General features: G+C 41.4%; 1 protein-coding gene across 1 annotated transcript in view; it reads left to right on the forward strand.

Annotated features, from left to right (window-relative positions):
- Positions 1-12,631: 12,631 nt before the first annotated feature.
- The window catches only part of myo15aa (myosin XVAa), a 50,405-nt gene continuing 39,549 nt past the window's right edge, over positions 12,632-23,487 (forward strand). Inside the window, exons 1-3 of the mRNA XM_086288639.1 lie at positions 12,632-18,238; positions 18,598-18,680; positions 19,032-19,095. Coding sequence (XP_086144765.1) covers positions 12,632-18,238; positions 18,598-18,680; positions 19,032-19,095 — 5,754 coding nt within the window. The remainder of the gene's footprint in view (positions 18,239-18,597; positions 18,681-19,031; positions 19,096-23,487) is intronic.

The raw sequence follows: 23,487 nt of genomic DNA on the forward strand, positions 1-23,487 counted from the left end.
GTAAATGGAGTATATAGGGCAAAAACAGTGTTTCAACAATTCTAACAAACTTGAAAGTCAGTATTTGATGTGACCACCTCAGTCTTCAGGAATAGTTCTCCACATTTCTTCAAAGCTCTTCTTTGAAAAGTCGAGAAGTAGGCCAAAATAACAAAAATTGTCATTGTCCAAAAATGTATGAACCAAACTGCATGCCTACATCATCATAAGCTTAAGGTCAAGGGTGAGAAAAGGCAAGTCTTTTCCCTTCGTATGTGTCAAATTAGATTTGCACTAAAGCCACAGGCAACTCCCTTTTAAGTAGAAAGGCGTAGTGGTGGTCCCAAATAAATGGGAATCCTACAAAGGTCTAACTAACAGTGATAAAGACTATCACAAAAGGCCAGCTGTGACTTTAAAATGTTTTTGTCACATGAATCCTTCAGGTGCACAGTAGCTGATGGGGATGTCCCCTCTGAGCTCCCCCTCCCATACTGCCTCCTTGCAGCCGAATTGTTTGTATAGCTGTATCCAACGCTCCAAAGCAAGCTGACCATTTGTCTTTCAGAAAGTGTGGACTCCCAGCCAATGGACCCCATTCACTCGCGCACACACAAGCATAATAGGGCCATTAAAAATTCACAAGCATCTCTTCAGTCTAGGAGACGAGGACTGAGTGGATGCTTTATACTAGAAAGAGAGAGGGGGGCTGTGAGTTGACAGGGTTGTACTTCAAGATGCCTTAAAGATGTCTCATCGAGTGTGTCATGGATGGAGACATTCTGCTTTGAAATTACCTGAGCAGGAGAGGAGAGATGGTGGGATGATATCGTGGTGCAGAAACAGAAACAAAGGTACTGTTAGCTGGGTGTGTGCTGAGTGGTGCAGGTATGACACTTGATGCTGTTTGGCTCCATATGGCATGGCTAAGCGTGAGTGAGTGTGTGGGGTGCAGGTGTCCATGAGCTAGAGTTGTGTCCTTGTTCATTAGCTGTTTAAAGCAATGAGCTGAGAGAGCACATTTAGTGTGTGAGAGGAAGAAGTAGCTTGTAATTCCTGGATGTAAATAACTTTTTTCACAGCTTGGTGAATAACCGTTAGAAACACTTGACTGGGTTACCTATGAGTCACCAACGCATCTATAGCTCCACAACTGCTGCACCTTGTGGTTAACTGAAACCAAAAGTGCATCTTACCTTTGAGATAAGACAATCATAACATGAGGGCCAGGGTCATGACCTGCTGAGACAGTGTGGCTGTTTTTCACACTAAAAGTCTTTCCTGTCTCTCTACTGCAGCTATCATAGTCTGTAATTTTTTTCTGTTCTTATATATTTTTTTCTGTTTTTAGTTTAGACTGAGGTTGTTTGTTTTAGTTTAGTATTTACTCTTTGGAAACGTTTAGCTTTATTGTGATTTATATTAGTGTCAGAGACAGTTTTTAACCATGGTATGCAAAGTCAGCCCACCAGGGGGCAGCACAAGCGAGGGAAGGAAAAAAAGGTGTGACTTTCACTATAAATACTATTAACCATTAATCTGGAAAAATAATCCCACATTATTTAACTGTACAGTAATAATAATATTATTAGACTAAACCTGCTCTCTGGAATTGTATTTTTTTAGATAATAAAATTTAATTACGTTATATAGTCTGCATCTATTTATTTATTTATTTATTCCTAATTCATTTTATTATAATAGTCATTCACACTTTCAGTTTTTGGTTTAGTTTTAATATAATAATGGGGTATTGAGTTTTGTGACCCCTGAAAGCATTATGACAATGTCAAAACTGCCAAAACAGAAGAAGACAAAAAGAAAAGAAGAGGGGGAAAAGATAACAGAGACAGAGGTACAATGAAGTTAATGTGATGAAAATATTTGTCTGTTGTTTTAGCTATCGAGCAGAGTGTAGCGTTAACATGCTAATTTGCTAGTTTTGAATAGCAGTATCCTTTAGCCTAGCATGGCTTGCTAATCAATAAATAGCTTGTTTTAACATAAGCTAAAGTACTGCAGCATTTTATAATAAATATGTACAGTACAGATATCAAAGACAAAGCTATTCAGTGTCTTGTGTGTCTTAAATCTTGCCATGGCAAAGTGTTTAGAGGCAGGACTGATGGTACAGTGAGGTATTTGTCAGGGAAAGGATTTAAGAAGTCCATAACACCTTTTAACAGGGACAAAGGCTTCACTCACAATTTCCTTGTCCCAGTTTTGATAAACAAATGCACCAAAGGATCTTCAGGTACCTTGTGTTGATGAATTGTATATTTTTATTTTAGTTAGATTGTAAGTACAAAGTAATTTATTTTTTTTTAATATAGTCTAGTTTAGATTTTTTTTAAATTTAGTTTAATATATTCACACTTTCAGTTTTTGGTTTAGTTTTAGTTGACTATAATAATCTGTAATATATTTGTAACTCCCTAAATGAGGTAGACTATGTTTATTTACGCAGATAACAGTTTTTCACAAATTTTACTTAAAGAAGGGTACAGTGAGGTTTTTGGACAGTGACCTTTTATTGCAATTTTGCTTCTCAACACCATTATAGTGGATTTGAAGTCCAACATTTAAGATATACCAACTTTCAACTTTAATTCAAAGGATTTAGCAAAAGTGTTGCATTGTCTATTTAGGAATTGCAACTATTTTTAAATATTCCTCCATTTTCAGAAGCTGGAAATAAATTGAAGTAGCCACCTTCAGTTGCTGCCTGTTTGTGGGTTGTTCTGCATTCAGTTTTGTATTTGGTAATTGAAAAGCACGCTCTGTTGGGTTGATATCGGGTGACTGACTTGGTCTTTGAAGAATATCTAATTTCTTTTCCTTGTCTTTGAGAGACTCTTGGGTTGCTTTTGTAGTTTGCTTTGGGTCATTATCCAGCTGCACTTTGAAGAGGAGTCGGTTTAGCAGCGTTTGGCTGAATCTGAGCAGATAAAATAATAATAATATAACTCTGTACACTTGACAGTCCTCCTGGTACTTACATCAGCAGTCACATTACTCAAAAAAACAAACCCAAACTGACTTGATTCAGTTAGCATTCACACCATAATATTGCCTCCACCATGACTTAAAGACATTGTATTATGGTTTGGATCGGGAGCTGTTTGTGTCATCTTCCATACTCTCTTCCCAGTGTTCTGGTACACGTGGTTTCATTTGTCTAAAGATGTTTTTTTCAGAACTGGGCAGGTGATGTGGATTGTAGACTTTGACAATGATTTGGTTAGATGCTGTGAAATTGTGTTTCCTGACATGAAAATAACTCTGTGATTGTGCACTTTAGCTGTCTTATCTGGTCCTTCAGGCCATCATTATTGATTTGGCCACTCCTAAACCTTCTTCTATCTATCTCTAATAGGTTTATTTTCTTCTATTTCAGCCCACTGATGGCTCTTTCATTTGCATTGATCTCTGGGCCTCATTGAAAAATTCCAGTGAAGAGCTGCTAAATGCAAGCTCAAGACTTGGAATAAACTTTAAATGTCTTTAACCGTCCACAGGTCTCGTCTGTCCATGAAGCTGCACGTTAGTCGATGGTTTAAATTATTTTGAGCCTTCATGAATGTTAATCCAACGATAATGTTATCCCCTTTGAATTAAAGCTGAAAGTCTACACTCCAGTCACATCACGATTGCTTGATTTAAAATCCATTGCGGTGGTGTGCAGGGGCAAAAGTACAGAAACATGTGTCACTTTACAAAAAACCTACATACTGTATGGGCTGAGAAAACTTCATTAAAAATAGTAAGCAGACATGCAAGTCTCACGAGACTCTAAGTTGAATAGTAGTTAGTGGGAACCAAGCTTTGCTTTTTTTAATAAATATTTTTTTAGGGTGCCTTGAAAAATAATTACAGACAAAATCACACTGTGAATAATCACATTTGACAAAAAGTGTAAAATTACAAACGTACAAAACAACATACAGAACTCAAGCGTTGATCTGAGAGCCTGGATCACGTTGTCTCTCCTGCCCTCTTGTGCTTCATTTTGCTCACTACATGAAGTTGCATACTTGAGTTAAGAGTCCAGTTATCACTGTGTTTACTGCAGTGAAAAGTTAACAAACAGAAGATGACTAAATGTCACCTACAAAGAAATCTAAATGTTTAAAAGTTGCCAAATGAGAGCAACAGTTGAATTTATCTGACAGTATAAAAAAAAATTATTATAAAACAAAAAAAAAAAACCCTCTAGCAGATCATTACATGAAGGAACCTTTTAAAAAACAAAAAACAAGCGCGTCCATGCTCACAGGTGTACACACGGGTGATCACACCCACAAACTACACCCTTTTTGGCTCCTACCTCAAAGCACACTGTGTTCTGTTGATCTTATGTGCTGCACAATAATGTTTAATATTTAGTATTTACTGTCATATTCCCATATATCATTGTGATGTTGTTTATTCTATTACTCTTGTTCTCTTCTGCTTGTTTTCTTTTTTCTTTCTCAGCAGGTGACCCAGGTGATTGATATATGCTTTTTTTTTCTTTTTTTCTTTTTTTCTTTTTCTGCTCATTCTGTTGGTTTTTGGTTTTTGCCCTTCTCCCCTGTCCCTCTTCTCAGCTGTTTCTCTTTCCCTCTTTCTTTCTCCCCTTCTTTCCCCCAGTCACGTCTGTCCCATATTCAGTAAGTGAAAATAAAATAAACAATAAAAGGTGAATCAAATGGACCATTATAGCAAGGCTGGGATGGTCAATTTGGTAAAGTAAATCCGTTGGGCATCTTTCTTTGCCTTTAGACAACAATTCTGATGGCAAAAGAGCCAAACGGGACAGGCAAAAAAAAAAAATAATAAAAAAAAAATAAAAAAAAATTGGACATTGTGAAAGGGTCTATATTGTTTTAGCCAATTGGTTCAACCATAAGAGATCAAACCAAGTGTTGAATGTGCAAATTAACTTTTTAGAAGTTGGACATTTCTGTATTTTGATCCTTCATTGACCTTAAGAAATATTCCAATGATTTGAGATATTGAATATCTTATTTTCAAGAGATATATGCCATTTTCTTCCACTTGGAGCCTGTCCCATGTTTCCCATAACCATGAAAAAAAGGATTGAGACTTTTCATGGATACAGAATATGTAAGTTCACCTTTTTTGAAATACTTTTTAAAATGAAAAAATATTCTAGCTGTGAAAGATTAAGAAGAATATGATTACAAAATACAAATGTCTCATTGCTTTTGATGTTTTTATCCTTAGTTAAAGAAACATTTGTGCAGTTTCATGTCTCTATAGACAGCAAGACATATTTAACTACTCATATTACCACTACTTCAGTTGTCAGAAAATGTTTGCTCAGCTGCTACAAGAATAGAGTTTTACCTTTTGCACTAAGTTATATAAAACACTCTGCAGTAATATCTGTGGATGTTAGTTTCTATAGACATTGTTTGTATTGATCATGTGTACTTTTGTAAGGTAAAGAATGGCAGACTGCTAACAGACATTTGCCTTTGTGTGACTTATATGCCTTTTAAGGCCAGTAATAAGTGGTCCAGTTGTTTCTCTGTCTAAAGCATCAGTGACATCCATAAAGAAGCAGGCCCGGTACAGAGAAACGAATCCAGCATTGTATTCTCTCTTCTCACATGCAAGCCCAGTTTCTGTTTTGTTAAAAGCACAGATTGAATCATTAACAGTTAAACACACTTAGTAATTTCCCTCGCAAATCCGATTCCTATTGGCCCGCTTTAAATGTTATTTTAATTTGAAATACTCACAAAGTCATGAAATATTTCAACAAACCTAAAAAGTAACCAAGTGAATGCAGTTTTCACATAACTGTCGTGTTTCCTGTTTAAAAAAAACATTTAAGTAAAGAAGAAAATGGAAAGCAGGAACTGTTGTGTTAGAATTATAGCCATTTGCCACTTTATTAGGTACATCTGTGAATCAGATGGTGCAAATATCTAGTCAGTTTAAGATGACCTGCTGAACTTCAAAGCAAGAATCCAAACGTGGAAGGAAGCAATGCAATGTTGATATTTTGTCCCAGTAAAAACAGAGTTAATAGAGTTCGTCATTTTATCATTAGTATCGTTACTTCTGCAGATATCATCTGATGTGAAAGATATTCTCAGGTCTGTGAGGCTCTGTTGTGATGCTATTGTTATCATAGGCATCCTATCGCGCTCTATTATTCTGGCATCTGCAGAATGTGTCGATACACACACACACACACACACACACACACACACACACACACACACACACACACACACACATATATATATATATATATATATATATATATATATATATATATATATATATATATATATATATATATATATATATATATATATATATATATATGATCAGAGCTACAATCTTGTGATTTATGTCTGTGTGTGTGTTTGAAAGAGAGAGACAACTTCTGAAAAGGCACCCCAACAGAGAAACGCACACACACACACAAATGTCTCACAGCTATTGTCACCGCACAGGATTTATAACAAATAACTCTCTGGGCTCTGACGTTAAGACACGCTTTGGCAATGATGATAGCGTGATATGTGTTTGTGAGTGTGGTAAGGAGAGGATGCTTGTGTGCCAGTCCTGCCATTAATACACAAAGGATCCACCCGGTTGTTTGCTTAAACACTTTAGCTGGGTAATGCTGCACGTTGACATTTGTAAGTGCAGCGTGTTTACCTAGAAACCCAATCACTGCGCTAATGATGCGTGGGACAGCAAAAAAAAATGCATATGTCTGAATCACCACTGTTCTCTCTCTGCTCCCTGTTGTGCCTTTGTTCTGTAGATGTACAGGTGGATACTGAAACATCAGAAGTTATGTTTACCATTCGATCTGCTCATTTCATTTCAGAGAAGCGAGGTGAACTTTGTGTGTCTGTGCGTGTGTGTGGCCACTATATAAATGTCCAGAAGAGGAGTCTGTCCATGCACAGAGGAGTCGGCGAGTTTAGTGGTTTTATTCCAGACGGTGGGTGGGTTGGTTCATAAATTGATGGATTTTCGTAGCAAACAGATGATCTGAATATCAGTCACAGTCACTCAGATTAACAGATGAGGTAAGCTACTTAAAAGCCAGGGGCTTATTGTGCTTTTATAACTAAAGAAGGGCCATCAACTTCACTGTCATGAGATGTTTTATCCACTTGTGCTGCTGCTTTCTGTGGAAAAAGAAAAAGGGAGATCGGTGAAATAGCAGATGCCATTTAAGGCTTTAAAACTGTGTTTTTAAATTTGGCACAAATCGCTGTATAGTGAATTATTTTTAGCTGCTGTGTTCCAACTAACAAATATTTGCACTTGTATATCTTTAGTCGGTTAAACTTTTACAACTTTGTGGAAAACTTGTTAAAGAGAAGTCCCAGTGAGGAACCTAACAGTTGTTAAAAAAGATGTTATTTTCACAGTTACAGTTTTAAAGTAAAATTTGTAGCACAAAGTGTCAGATCTCTTTGTGACAGTACTGGAGGAGTTACAATACTGTAACAGTGGCTCGTGTTGATTTAGCACTGTGAGTTTGTGTTTGTGTGTCCTCATGCAAATCTGGATCTGCTGATGCCTTCTGTAGGAGGAACTAAAGACCTTTTTAGTTTTTTTAAACAAGTTTTTAACTGTCTTTCGGCTCCTCAATAGACAAACAATAGTGTTGCAATGACGAAATTAAAACCGTTAAAGGGAATCAAGGGCACCTACGTCAGTGTTGCTGTTTGAATGAGCTGATGGGTCATTGCAAGTATCTTTATAAGGAATGTTTTTGAAAATAAGGTCGGAGAGCGCACAGGCATTCTGCTTCGTGTGGTCTGATGACAAAATGGTATATATAAGAACCAGTCTATTCATTCATGTCCTCTGTCATGTCATTCATGTGTTTTTGGTCTATATATTTTGACTTATTTGAGCTACCATACTGATCCTGATGTACTAAATAGAGGACATCCTGAGCTTTCCACTGACATCTCATGTGTTTGGGTGGCCTCTTTTAGCTCCAAAGAGGCAGGAAATCAAAAAGTTCAATGGGAAGATCCTTTTTCCTTGGATCTTAGGAGGCTATAATTGGTCAATTTTCCATTGTCATGGATAATCGCCCACATAATATAATTATTATCTGAAAAGAAAGCATGCTCACGCTCAATTCTTTTAAAGATAACATTATAAATGCTTTAAAAAACCTCACATCAAAGCAGAATATTCTCAGCCTGCATAACCTTTATCAGTTTTTGACATTCAAAGGTTCACTTTAGTTGTTTGCAAGGATAAAGTTGGACCCTATTATTGAGAAACTAATGACTTCTCTTCATTCTGGTCATAGGGATCAATCACAAGTACAGAATTACATCTTATATTTAATATAAGCCTCACACACTGAGGCCTCATATGAAAGTCCCAGTTTTGGAATACAGCTATTGGGTTTAGCCAACAGCCCTGGGCCCTGCCTCTGCACCACAATGTTTGTGATTGTTTCATTCTCTGTAGAATGTAGAAATATAAAACATAGTTGGCTGGTTTTACACTGAAGACCTAGGATTGGCCCAAACTTTAATTCTAGACTTCTAGGCTTATTGAACATGAGGTTTGGGGGTTATACTTAGTATGTGCAATCTTCAAAACTACATCCGTGCATGTACTGCAGGAAGTTTGTCAGTATTACTTCATCAAAAATATTTACAAAGCTGTGAAGTATTCTCTCTTTTCTCGAGGTCTGTTCTTTTTGTGAAAATTCTGACTAATTTTCTAAATGTCTGTGTAAAGTCTGAACTTGTACATATTTTATTATGCATTTATTTTCTTTACCACTTTGTGGTAAAAGCTCAGTTTTTTACAGAGCGATAAGCAGGGTACATAAGTGAATAGCCAGAACATTTACACCCAGTAACATTAAACAAGTCAAAGTGTGTGTCTTATCTTTAGTGAGTCTGTTCAAGCAGTCAAACCAACCAAGAAATGATGTCTGATCCACTGAGACAAGTCTTCAGTGAGTTACTAGCTGCTGGCATTTCCTGCATTGTCAAGTCTGACAGCGCAGGTTAAGACCTGAATGGGGCTTAAAGGCTTACAGGAAACCTGAATCCAGCCTCCTCATCCTCCTGTCTTTCCTTCAGTCTGAAGGACACTCTCCCTCCTTAACTCTGTGTTTCTTTCTGTCAGTCATTTTCCTCTTTATGTTTTACACCCATGTTTCATAAGCAAATATGTCACTGTGGAGTATTATTCTGTCACTTTGACCGTATAGCAGGTTGCGTGATCATCTCCAGCATTGTGTTTGTTTAAAGGTCAATTGTAGATCCATTACTTTGGTCTGTTTATATTATATTTATGGCTTGTGAGCAAAACTAATGATGTCATCTAAACTTTGTGTTTAGTGCTGCTATGTAGTAACATGCTAAGCCAAGATGCTAAGATAATTAACATTGTTATTGTGAAAATGACATGATGTTCATCAAGGTTCAGGGTTCACATGTCTTGGTCTCTGGGCCTATCAGTGTGCATGTTCTCCTCCATGTGCTCAGGTAGTGATGCTAAATATGCCATAGTTTTGAGTGCAAGGTAAATAAAGCTCTTAAGTGCTTAGATTAAAGTGCTGTATGAATGTGACTGATAATATGAATGGCCATTGGGGAAGTCTTTATCAACAGGAAAAATGTATTCAAATACATTTAAAAGTCCAAAAACGTATACCCTTCTTCACTGTTTCCAGTGCTGTCCAGTTGGTTGAAACCCCTGAGGTGTAGATGCATGTAGCAATTAACTAATGCAATCATAATAAACGCTGCTGCTTTTCCTGCAAATAAATTGCCCCTGTAACACTAGTGTGTGTGTGTGTGTGTGTGTGTGTGTGTGTGTGTGTGTGTGTGTGTGTGTGTGTGTGTGTGTGTGTGTGTGCGTGCGCACGTACCCCCACTCACTGAATGAGCTTGTTGGCTATGCTCTGCTCAGGTGATCTCCTTTATTAGTCTTGTATCAGTGAGTGGGTTCACTGAAAGCCTGTTGTCAGTGGTTGGCACACGGATGAAAAGACTTGATCGTCATCTCTCGTTCACTCTCTATCTTCCTTTCCTGCCGCTCCTCGTTTTCACTTCTTCTCAATAACAGTTTTCTCTGAGGGACACCTATCACCACATAGTAATCCATAGTTTATTTGGAGTAATCTGCAGTTTACACACTATTACAGATTCTGTCTTTTACATGCCTTCTACCTCCCCTCTTTTTCCACCTCAGTCATTTCTGTCACTTGTGCTCTGTTCATTGCACATTCACTCAGTCAGCAGGCCACATCAGTCAGACAGCAGATGCATATCACACATATCAAATAGAGCATTTTGTGTGTCTTGTTACCTGCCTGGTGACCAACAGTGTTCACATGGAAGGAACTTTTGAACTTTCCTCTGGGCCCGTTCTCTGTCCTGTCTTCACCCTCTTATCTCTACCGGCAGTTAGATGATACCGACAACTGCTGTTGTTATTGCTGCACAGGCTGCAGACAGTTTAGAGTGTGCTATGGTCACTGCCTTCGAGGAAACGTGATACCCATTTCTGCTTGGATGTACTCTCAGGTCAAGACTATTAGTCATTCCAATTCAGTGGTTAGAAAAGTTAGAGGTCAACCTGTTAACTGTGGTTGGCATTAATAACCACAATCCTTATTTTGTTCATTGTAATTTTCCTTGTAGATGAATGGTTGTAAATGCCAGTATTAAACCATTACTTTCCATCTGCTGTATGATGTCTGGCTGTTAACCCCTGACAGCAGTATGTATAATATATTGGTTGGGCAGCGGGCCTGGGTGGGGTTGACCCTTTGTGATATATTTAGAGGAGCCCTTGCTGAATGTTTTATCCATGCTACGTAGAAAGAACACAGGGCAGTCATTAAACATTCATATCTGCCACTGAGATGACCTCCTGGAATATCAGCCCATCATCAATGAATCCACGACAGACACTTCTGTAATTCTCTCAGTCTTTTGCACTTCCCATTGCGCATCTACTGACAGCCCATACATGTATGTATGTGTTTGTGTTTTTACCAGTTTAAATATGCCAACATGCCACAATAATGAGGGGGAAAATAATAAAAAGGTTTTTGTTGTTTGGCTGTTCTTTAGTTTGCCTCATAGCAGCCATCATTAATATTTAGAAAGATGCATAATAGCCAGTTTATGGTCACGAAGCAGACTGAGTTTTTAAAAGATCTGGGCAATATCAATAAGAAGCAAAGCGACTTGATTTTCTTAAATCTTTCCTAAATCCTTACTTGCTTTTTTAGTTGACATTTTAGATCCTTGAATGGTGTCTTTTTCCATAAAATGTATTGTGCATATGCACTGTAGGAACCTAATAGAAGGCATCACTCTCAGCTGTGGTCCATGCTGCTTCTTGTGTGTGTGTCTGTGTGCGTGTATGTGTGTGGTTAAGCTATTTGAAGCTTTGCCTCTCAGACACAGTTTAGCAACAGCTCAGCCAGCTTGCATTATTCATACAGAAGTGAGGCAGCAGATAGTGTTACCCCAAGCCAGTATAGCTGGGACATTATGGTTCCCCTTTTCAATTGTAACTGGGGAGACTCATATTCTGATGCACATGCACGCACAGACATACAATATATTTCTATATTTCTATATATGCTCCTATGTCATGCAACTGGATTGAGATGCGGAAGAGGCCTCGTGTTGAGGTGAACTGGGCTGTGGAAGTTTCAGTAACCAGAGAGAGATGGAAAAGGTTGCAGGAGGTCACAAAGGCAAGCTGACGCGGTTGTGGGTGGATACAACCGCAAACGCAACACTTGTGCACACTCATTCTGAGACAAAGAAGAGGACATCCCTTGACACGGAGACTCACTCTGACGCACTTGCATCGGCTCTCCTTGTTGGGGGGAGCATTGCGCTAAAGTTGGTGCGGTGGCCAAGATGAGGATTCACTGCTGGACTCACAGGACGAACTGACAATGGGAGACACACAAAGGACTACACAGAGTCTGTCAGTGGGATAGCAGGGTCTTTTATCTGTCGTGTGAACCTGGGAAATTACTTACAAACCCATACAGACCATCGGGACCAGGAACTTGCTTTGCCATGATGGATTATTTTCTTATTTTAGATGTTAAGTGGAAAAACTCAGTAAGTGGGTAAAACTTGGAAACAATCAGCACGATTTTTTTTTCCATATGTGATATTTGAAAATCAGTAAGCATCTGCAGTTTGGGGAGTTTTTGGGGGGTTTTTTGGTTATTTTTTTGCAATACTCCTGGAAAGGAGGTTTGTTTCTCTTTTTGTGCTTAGAAAACAGCTCTTTTGCCGAGGATTGAGGACGTATTGTAATGCGAGCGAGCACTGATGGCTGAGATTCCGACTCTGTTACTAGATCGTCTTTTGAAGGACTGTGGTTTGTGTTTATCTTGGTGTGCATTATAGAACAACTGACTTGAGACAGAGTATCCTGAAGTGTGTGTTTGTGGTGTCACACTGACAGATCGGATGGAGGAAAAAGGAGAGAAGACATGAAAGCAACTGGGGATGAGAGGATGTCGCTTCTGTTTAAACTGCTCTTCTCAATGCTGCATATCAACATTTACATTAATGCTGCCCTGTCCAGCATGCGTTTGGGAACTTCCTGACCTTCTTTGAAATGATTTGACTCAGAATTCATCATGCCACCCAAAAAAGGTGACCCAAAATCAGCTGCCAAGAAAGGCAAGTCAGAGGAACCAAAGAAGGGAGGGAAGGATGATAAAAAAGGAGGAAAAGATGACAAGAAAGGGGGGAAGAAGGTGGAGGAGCCCCCAGCTAAGGGGAAAGGAAAGGATGATGGAAAGAAGGGAAAAGGAAAGAAACCTGTCAGTGAGTCGGAGGAGGGGTCGGAGGAAGAAGAAGAGGAGATGAAGACTGAGGAAGAAGAAAGTGGTGACAGTGAGGAAGAAGTAGTGACCAAGAAACCAGATAAAGGGAAAGGGAAAGCAGCTCTTAAAGGTGCATCCAAGGCCATGGCTGTAAAGGGTTTTAAGCCTCCTTCTAAACAGCCTCCTCCATCAGATGATGAGAGTGATGATGGAAAGCCACAAATCAAAAAAGGAATGGGTGCAGTAAACCTGAAAAAGATGAGTGATGTACACATTAAAGGAGCGTCTAAGGCCATGATGGGATTTGCTGCAGAGGGGCAGAAGAAGACCTTAGGAGCAGCAAAAGTACAGAAGACACCCGATGTGAAATCTCACCTGAAAGGAGCTTCCAAAGCCATAACAGGCCTTACAGGAAAGGCATCCCCTTTCAGTTTTCCCTCTAAACAACAGCAGCCAGAGAAGGCAAAACCAAAGAGAAACCTTAAAAGCACATCCCGTCTCTTCCTACGACTCTCCAAAAAAAAGAAACCAGCTGCTGGTAGTAAACCACTTCTAGGCACCAGTAAGCTTTTTGCTGGTTTTGGGGCAAAGTCTGCTGACAAAAAGCCAGGCTTGTCTGGCTTCAGCTTGCTTAATAAAAAAGACAACAATGCAAAAGAAACCACACCACCTAAAAAGACAATAAATCTATCCAGTTTAGGGGGTAAAGGAAACATGGCAACAGAGGCAAAGGGACTAGGAGGGAAGTTCAAAGGCATGTTTGGCAAAAAGAAAACCACACCAGGCTTTAAGGCTAAAAGTTCGATGTTAGGGAGGATAGCTGCAGCAACAAACTGGTTGACAGGGAGGTTCCTGACTTCAAAGGGCCATGGTCAATTTGGTGCAAGGGCTGGAGGACGAGGCCGAAAGCGCTTGTCATTTGCCAACAGGGACACTAGAGGGAGACAGACACATTATTACAATGGAGAATATGAGTATGATGATAATGAGCATGGATATGAGGATGATTACCATGACAGGTGGAGGCCTAGAGGCTTTGGTAGACAACCAATTGCCTATGACCCATATGACCCTTTTGGAGAGGAAATGGATTACTATGATGATGATGAGTGGGAAGATGAATATGGTTACTATGATGAGGAAGGCAACTTTTATTACGATGACGAGCTTTACTATGATGATGAAATGGATTACTATGATTACCCTTATGGCTACTATGAGGATGAGTATGACGATTACTATGGTGATGAAGGGGTGGAGTACTACTATGGTGAGGATGGAATGCTATATGCAATAGAGTCAGAACCATATGGCTATTATGGTGATGCCATAAATGGTTTCTCTGACCCATATGACCCTTGGCCATATGAAGAATACTTTGACCACAATGTGGGATCTGCCTTTGGCCTTTCAGACTCTTATGGACTGATGAACGGTGGAAATGGTTTTGTTTCCGGTCTATATAATGACCCAATGCTGGGATATCCACAGCCTGCTCCTACTTATAATCATTATCAGCAACCTTTCCATATGGATTCTGGGCTGATTCCAGTTGAGATTGGGCAGCTATATGGACAAGAACAGCTGTCTTATCCTCTACCTGAGCCAGTTCCTACACAGCAGTTCAGGTTTCCCAGGCCCCAGGTTAGGTTATTTGGAAAAGACAGACTAGAGGTGGAAACATTGCCACCACCTCCTCTTCATTCTCGTCCCCCATCCCCTATGGTTCCTCCTCCCTCCCCAGTTCTGGCCCTCAACAATCAGGAGATGATGTCAGATATACAATATGAGCAACTCATCCACACATATCATCCTACACAGCCAAATTACCCTACTGTCATGAACCAACAACACACTTCCATTCTTGCTGGACACGCCCCTTTTCTTACAGCCGCAAGCATTCAACAAGAACACATTCCTTTCCCTCAGCACACTTACCCTCCTTTCCCTGTTTCTCCTAGTCATCTGACCCCATCTCCCCTGCCACCTCAGTTCTCCTCACAAGTCTATCAAGATCCCCTTGCACAAGACCCACAGACATTCCAGATGGTTCAAATGACACCACTGGGTCCACCAGTGCAGCCAATGATGCATTCACAGCTACATTCACCTGTTGCCTCACCTAGGCCAGTGCGCCGAATGAGTCCCCTTCCATCCCCACAGCTATCACTGAGGCTGGGATCAACTAGGGCAATGGCGCCTCCTTCATCTCGCCTTTCACCACATCACATGGACTTCCAAACAGGCATCCGGTCTGACCTACACCTCTCTCCTCACCCTCATAGGCGGGTGCTCAGTCAGCGGGCCCCAGTGCCAGGTCAAAGGCCAACATCCCCAGTTAACAGGCGCAGACCACACAGCCCACCACCTTCTTCTCCACTACAACATAGGAGAGGTATGTCAGTGAGAACTCAACCTTCAATGACAAAAGAGAGGGGAGATATTCGGTTGCGTCGAGCACCTTCATCTGTCCGACCCCAATCCCCAATTTCCAGCCCGCTAGCTTCTCCGCGGGGATCGCTAAGGAAGAGAGCAAGCCCACCACCTTCCCCAAGACTCTCCTTTAGACAGCAACCTCCACCAGATGCAGTCCATTTGCCTTCTACCAGACCACAATTGTTCAGAGGAAGAAAACAGACATCTAAGATGAGGCGTTCCCCCTCTCCACCCCAGCCACATTCACAAAGAAGGAGCCCGACTCAACCTGAAAGAGCTGAGTCGCCTCCGCGATCCTTCCGCCCCACCTCTCCCCATCGCCCTCCTTCTCCATCGCCGTCGCGCATCACCAGTAGACCCCTCCCCACCCGCTCCTCTACTCGCAGAATGAGAGGTGGTGCAGGGATTCGAAGTCATGTGCCCATGGGGGCTGTGAAACCGTCTCCAGCCAACCCCTACTTACAGAGACACAGTCGACACGGGGCCCCTGTTACTCAGCATGTTGCCCCATTTAGGTCCTCCATCCATAGTGGTCCCGCCCCTCTTTCAGGTCAGATAGAGGATATAGCTGGAACACCGATGTTAGCCAGGGCAGGCTCCCGGCCTACAGGGTTAAGGGAGTCCAAGCGAATTGGTACCCCCCAACGAGGATTCCACAGACCTGTAGGTAGAGGGCAGCCATTAGTCCGAATGCCCAGAAACCAGTCCTCTCTTCAGTCTAGGCAGTCATTCAGAGCACCTCCTCCAGGTCCCCCTGCCCCTCCACAGCAATCATTGAAACAGAGTGGCCCTCTTTCTTCCCAGCCATCAGTGCGCCGGCTTCAGAGTACACCTCCATCTCCACAGCCCTTGCAGCAACAATCTCCAATGCTGTCCCGTTCTGCATCTCCCATGCACCATTTGTCTCATCCACCCTCCCCTTTGCCTCACAGGGCAATGAGTCCCCATGGTTTCAGACCAGCATCTTTTCAGCCTCCTGTTCCTAATGCTAATATTTCTCTTGCTACTTTTCCACCATCACAGAATATCACTCATTATGACTATACATTGATGGAGCCAGGCCCATCTCCAATGCTTACAAATGCTTTACCAAACGGTCAAATTGTAGGCTCACCCTTTCCTACCTCTCCTCTCCCTTACTCCACTATAGCTCACACTTCACCTTTACAAAGGCCCAGCTCCCCACAAACACAACATGAGATTTACCCTCAGAGCCTCCCTCAACTTACACCCTCATCACCTAATCTTGGACGCACACTCCAGAACCCTTACCTGCACAATGTCAGCAACACCACAGCTTTTCAGAGGAGCCCGTTACCTGTCATGCCTGGTGGACAGGAGGAGATATCAGCTAATGTACAGGAGAGCCAGATGATGCCCCAGTATCCCACTGCTGGTCTATCCAATGCTTTAATGCAGAACTCACGCCTACGGAGTGCCTCCTACTCATTTCCTCTGCAACGCAATGCCAACCTCTATACAACAGTTCTCACGCCACCTGAAGCAGCAGTCCCTCTTGCCCCTTCTGTCCCTTCCTCCCCACAGTTGTCCCCTGCTATGCTGACCTCTCAGCTACGTAATGCTTCTTTTGCTTCACCATTTCAGCGACAACCCTCCCCCACATTGCCAGGCTCACCTGCTCCTCCACCTTCCCCACAACAACAAGGAGGTGTCAGAGGTAGCTCCCCACTTCTCTCAGGTGGATTGCGAACTTCACACATCCAGGGATCCATGTTCAAGCTTCCAGGTGGCACTTTGACAATGTCCCGGGGCCCTGTTGAGACTCCAGTTAACACTGATAGTGTAGGTGGTGTTAGCAGTGGGATGCTCTCTAATGCCTTACAGAACCAAAGCCTACATCGGGCGACCTATAGACTACCCGATGGCTCTTTTGTCACAAGAAATGAACCTGCTGAACATGTCTCAGGTCCATCTCCACTGTCTTCCCCTATGCTGTCCTCTGCTTTGCTCAATCCCAATTTGCGACAAGCCACATATCGTTTACCTGATGGTACACTTGTTACCAGGACAGAGTCCACACCTGCACCCTCCCTTTCCTCTTCTACACTCTCCTCTGCTCTTCTCAATGCTAATGTTCGTAACGCCTCTTATCGATTACCAGACAGTTCATTTCTCACACGTCCAGGAGAGCAGACGCAGAGTGCAGAGAGCTCAGTAGCCTCCCCTGGGCTTTCTAGCGCCCTGATGAATGCTAACTTGCGTAAGGCAAAGTTTCAGCTCCCAGAAGGATCTTCATTGTTCTCACGGAACCAAGCTCAACCTTCTTCCTCTGCTTCTTCCGGCCCTGTCCTTTCTGGTGCATTGTTAAAAACCAACATCCGTGGTGCCTCTTATAGGCTTCCAAACACATCATTATTTAAGCAGCCTGGATCTACTGATGCCTCTCAACCGCGCTCACTTGACCTTTCCAATGCTCTTCGCAACCAGAACCTCCGATCTGCCACTTACCGTTTGCCAGACGGAACTCTCATGACCCGCCCTCAGCCGGCTTCGACACCCAAAGCGCTTGACCTATCTAATGCCTTATCAAAAAACCCAAACCTTCGTGGGGCGAAATACCGCCTCCCTGATGGCAATATCATGACACGACTCGGTGCCCCCAAAGCACCAGAACCTCGAACACTCAACCTATCTGGTGCTTTGCAGAACCCTCACCTTCGGGGGGCCTCCTTTCGCCTACCCTCCTCATATGCAGTAGTATCACCCCAGGTGCAAGGATCTGGCCCTAGACAGCACTGGGCACAGAACGCTGGAGTTGAAGCCCAACAAGATGAAGATGTGTGGGGGGCAGAGAGGGTTTTACCTCATGGGACAGTCCAAAACTTAAATAAGTGGTCCATGTATGGTGAAGGGGAGCTGCTGGACCCCCGCAGCTTGATGGGACAGGAAGGCTTGGGGAATGAGCAAGGAGAATGGAATCTCCGCAGGGAGGGGGAACCACATGGGCAGTGGTTTGACAAGGTAATTTCTAAAAACGAATGTGGCATGACAAAACTATGTATCCACAATGGCTAAAATTGTCATGGTGTCAACCTGTGAAGTGCTTTTGTTTATGCAGTGAGTTCGAAATATCTAGTGTAACATTAGAGTGAAAAAGTTCCATAAATGATTAGGTATGTCTTGATGTTTTTGTTTTGAAAAAGCAGAATGTTTTGCTAAACAGCAAAAAAGGTAAAAATTTCTGAAATGTTTTTCATAAAGTTTGAGGGTAAGCAACTAATAATAATTCAAAAGTAAGAGAATCAACAGTTCCTTGTGAGTGAATGTGTTCTTGTAACATGTACTTGCATTTAATTTCTGAATGTCTGTGCTTGTTTTAGATGTATGCAATCAGAAGCCTGCCCACAATGGTTCAGCGGGAGCAAAGAGAGGAAAATGGTGTTGAAGATATGACACAGCTAGAGTAAGTTAAAAACAAAAATGCCACAGTACACCACAGTTACACTTAGAACAAAGCAGTGGGGACCTTGAACACTGTCTGGTTGTTCAGTATTTGTATATATTTAAGTCATATTTTTGGTTATCAGATTATGGAGGCAATGCATTGTGCTCAGCAGGCAGTGTTGCACAACACATTTTATAACACCTTTATAACTAAAGAATGATGAAAGGGTGGAGAAAGTATTTGGCTGTAAGAAAAAAAAAGCTCAATTTAAATTCAGTTGAACTCAAACATGAAAAAATAGTGTGGTTTTGGGTTGCTTTTTTTGTTCATAACCCCATAAATAATACTCTAATTGCTTCTTTCCCCTAGTGACATGCATGAAGTGGCTGTTCTGCTGAACATAAGGAAAAGGTTTGAGAGAGAGGTTATTTATGTAAGTATTTAAAGTATTTAAGCAATACACACATTGCAAAAACAACCCTAAGGATGTTTTTTTGTTTTTGTCTTTGCAGCACTCATGTATGGTCAAGTTATCTTGTTGTCTTAAAATTTTCCTTAATTTTTATTTAGTTGGATGACAAAAACGTTGTCTATAAACATCTATGGCTACTTCACAAACTACATTGAGTTTGAAAGACAAACAAAACCTGACCTGTAAACCTTGGGTTACACCAAAAAGCGTACATTTTTAACCTGGAATCAAGAGTTATAAAAGGGACATAGTGCATGTATTTAATTCTTTGGTCAATAATTTTAGATACCAGTTTTAATACACATTGTAGCCAGATGGATTTACATCTTGGCTGTACATCTAAATTGACCCACAGGCTGATCATTTAACCTACGTCTGCTGCCTTTAGCAGTACTTGCTGTGTATGGCGTTATTTTTGTGCCACTATTCTGAGCGCATGTAAAAAAAAAAATTGCAGGTGCAGGTGTTGCATTTTGAGGAGAAATTTATTTTGATCGAAGAAAAGCTAAATTAGAGTGAACAAAATTCATTGCTGCTTGCAAAAAATGTATTTCAGTGTTTGCTATTATCCACACACACACACACAATAGCAGCCCCTCTCGCTCAGTTTTTGCATTTGTGCTCGCTCGCAATGTGTTGCTCGCGCTCTCAACATTTCTGCCTGTGCGTGCTCAACTCTTTCTGTACACCGCTATATTTGTGCCACAAAACCAGCCAATCACAGACTTGGATGCAAAAAAAATCTGATTGGCTGTTTTGGTCTCCAATCAGTTCGAAATGACGAAATGCAATATCCCAGAATCGTCCAAAACTCAAACGAGGCAGTGGCGGAGGAACACAGAGTGGCGGAGTTTGAAATATTACTCTTTCTGGGTCACAAAATAAACTTTTAAGATATTTTCATGCGAGAATGTTGCTGTGTAAACTTCAAATATCTGCTCGATTTATCGAGACATCACATATTTGCATAAGTGCTCTAACGTTTTCGGAGATGCCTGTTACCCACCAGCTGACCTGGTGGTCACTCGGGTTAAACATAATATAAAAAGCTGAACTGACAAAAAATCGGCCGACTGCACCACCAGGTATTATAGGAAAAACCATAAAGCCTTTCAACTAAAACAAACGCTGTTGTGACAGTGATGTACACTGTCTTGTTGGTATATATGTATGATTTGTATCACCTTCATGTTTCCCTCTCACCACATATCCAAACCGATATCATGACCAGCAGCTTTTACAGCTGTGGCTCCAGCAAACATCAGCTGATACTAGAAAGTAATATCAAATAAATTCTAACAACAGCTTATCAAGCTTGAACGTGCTGCTGTTGTTTAGCGCGACATCCACTGGTTTCCTGTTTCTGGTGCAAAGTGGGCGATAAACAAACAAGAGAGACGATCAGCTGATCATTGATCAGTTTCATGATTGAAATAGCAACAGGAGAGGGAGGGGGAGAGAATGAGAGAAGAAGAGGAGCTGTGCGTTCCTTTTCCCCTCAATACGGATGTATTGTAATTGGTCCAGCCCAGAGTTGATCATGACCAACTGGCTAATCCACCACCTTTCATTGTTTATATTGTTACAAAAACAAACATAAAAATGAAAAATCACCATCGGCCCACCGGGCAAATGTCCGGTATGCCCAACGGCCAGTCCAGCTATGCGGTCAGCTGGTGGGTAACAGGCATCTCCGAAAACGTTAGAGCACTTATGCAAATATGTGATGTCTTGATAAATCAAACAGATATTTGAAGTTTACACAGCACCATTCTCGCATGAAAATATCTTAAAAGTTTATTTTGTGACCCAGAAAGAGTAATATTTCAAACTCCTCCACTCTGTGTTCCTCCGCCACTGCCTCGTTTGAGTTTTGGACGAAATGGATTCTGGGATATTGCATTTCATCATTTCGAACTGATTGGAGACCAAAACAGCCAATCAGATTTTTTTTGCATCCAAGTCTGTGATTGGCTGGTTTTGTGGCACAAATATAGCGGTGTACAGAAAGAGTTGAGCACGCACAGGCAGAAATGTTGAGAGCGCGAGCAACACATTGCGAGCGAGCGCAAATGCAAAAACTGAGCGAGAGGGGCTGCTATTGTGTGTGTGTGTGTGTGTGTGGATAATAGCAAACACTGAAATACATTTTTGCAAGCAGCAATGAATTTTGTTCACTCTAATTTAGCTTTTCTTCGATCAAAATAAATTTCTCCTCAAAATGCAACACTTGCACCTGCAATTTTTTTTTACATGCGCTCAATTTTTTTTACGTGCGCTCAGAATAGTGGCACAAAAATAATGCCATAGCTGTGGGGTTCATGCAGTCCTGGTCACCAAAAACATCGCCTGTCAAGTTAAATGTCTATGATATTTCAGGATTTTTTTTGTAATTCTTTATTCAATATTTGGTGGTGACTAAATGATGACAGTACGGTGGCCCTGAGAGGCCAAATGGACTGCAACTTAAGAAAACACCAGCAATAAGAAAAATGCTGCAAAAGCACACAAAACACAACAGAAATAGGAAAAAAACACAAGGGAAGTGTTTCTGGGGAGACAATAACCCGACAGACCAGTTCCAGGAACCCAAAACATGGTAGGCGTGTTTTATCATGATTCATATAATACTGATGACGGATTTTTAGGCTAATAGTTAGGCTAACACACTTAGCTCTCATCTTTTCTTTCCTCACAAAACCGATAGATCCTCCACTTCTGTTAAGTGTCTTCCAGCGCAATTCTTAACATATTTTGGTTCCTGCAGCTGGTCCGTCAGATCTCCCCAGAAACACTTCCCTTGTGCTTTTGGATATCTGTTTTTTCCTATTTCCGTTGTCGTTTTTCCTATTTCTGTTGTGTTTTGTGTCCTTTTGCAGCGTTTTTCTTATTGCTGGTGTTTTCTTAAGTTGCAGTCCGTTTGGCCTCTCAGGGCCACCGTACGACAGATACAAATTTTGATGTCTTTTAAATTCCACGCAGGTGATGTACAGGGAGTGCAGAATTATTAGGCAAGTTGTATTTTTGAGGAATAATGTTATTATTGAACAACAACCATGTTCTCAATGAACCCAAAAAAATCATTAATATCAAAGCTGAATGTTTTTGGAAGTAGTTTTTAGTTTTAGCTATTTTAGGGGGATATCTGTGTGTGCAGGTGATTATTACTGTGCATAATTATTAGGCAACTTAACAAAAAACAAATATATACCCATTTCAATTATTTATTTTTACCAGTGAAACCAATATAACATCTCCACATTCACAAATATACATTTCTGACATTCAAAAACAAAACAAAAACAAATCAGCGACCAGTATAGCCACCTTTCTTTGCAAGGACACTCAAAAGCCTGCCATCCATGGATTCTGTCAGTGTTTTGATCTGTTCACCATCAACATTGCGTGCAGCAGCAACCACAGCCTCCCAGACACTGTTCAGAGAGGTGTACTGTTTCCCCTCCTTGTAAATCTCACATTTGATGATGGACCACAGGTTCTCAATGGGGTTCAGATCAGGTGAACAAGGTGGCCATGTCATTAGTTTTTCTTCTTTTATACCCTTTCTTGCCAGCCACGCTGTGGAGTACTTGGACGCGTGTGATGGAGCATTGTCCTGCATGAAAATCATGTTTTTCTTGAAGGATGCAGACTTCTTCCTGTACCACTGCTTGAAGAAGGTGTCTTCCAGAAACTGGCAGTAGGACTGGGAGTTGAGCTTGACTCCATCCTCAACCTGAAAAGGCCCCACAAGCTCATCTTTGATGATACCAGCCCAAACCAGTACTCCACCTCCAGCTTGCTGGCGTCTGAGTCGGACTGGAGCTCTCTGCCCTTTACCAATCCAGCCACGGGCCCATCCATCTGGCCAATCAAGACTCACTCTCATTTCATCAGTCCATAAAACCTTAGAAAAACCAGTCTTGAGATATTTCTTGGCCCAGTCTTGACGTTTCAGCTTGTGTGTCTTGTTCAGTGGTGGTCGTCTTTCAGCCTTTCTTACCTCGGCCATGTCTCTGAGTATTGCACACCTTGTGCTTTTGGGCACTCCAGTGATGTTGCAGCTCTGAAATATGGCCAAACTGGTGGCAAGTGGCATCTTGGCAGCTGCACGCTTGACTTTTCTCAGTTCATGGGCAGTTATTTTGCGCCTTGGTTTTTCCACACGCTTCTTGCGACCCTGTTGACTATTTTGAATGAAACGCTTGATTGTTCGATGATCACGCTTCAAAGCTTTGCAATTTTGAGACTGCTGCATCCCTCTGCAAGATATCTCACTATTTTTGACTTTTCTGAGCCTGTCAAGTCCTTCTTTTGACCCATTTTGCCAAAGGAAAGGACGTTGCCTAATAA

The sequence above is a fragment of the Aulonocara sp. 'chitande type north' Nkhata Bay genome, linkage group LG4 (assembly GCF_057382095.1).
Source record: "Aulonocara sp. 'chitande type north' Nkhata Bay isolate Kocher_YH1m ecotype deep benthic linkage group LG4, A_spYH_male_GT1.1, whole genome shotgun sequence".
In the NCBI taxonomy this organism is placed as follows: domain Eukaryota; kingdom Metazoa; phylum Chordata; class Actinopteri; order Cichliformes; family Cichlidae; genus Aulonocara; species Aulonocara sp. 'chitande type north' Nkhata Bay.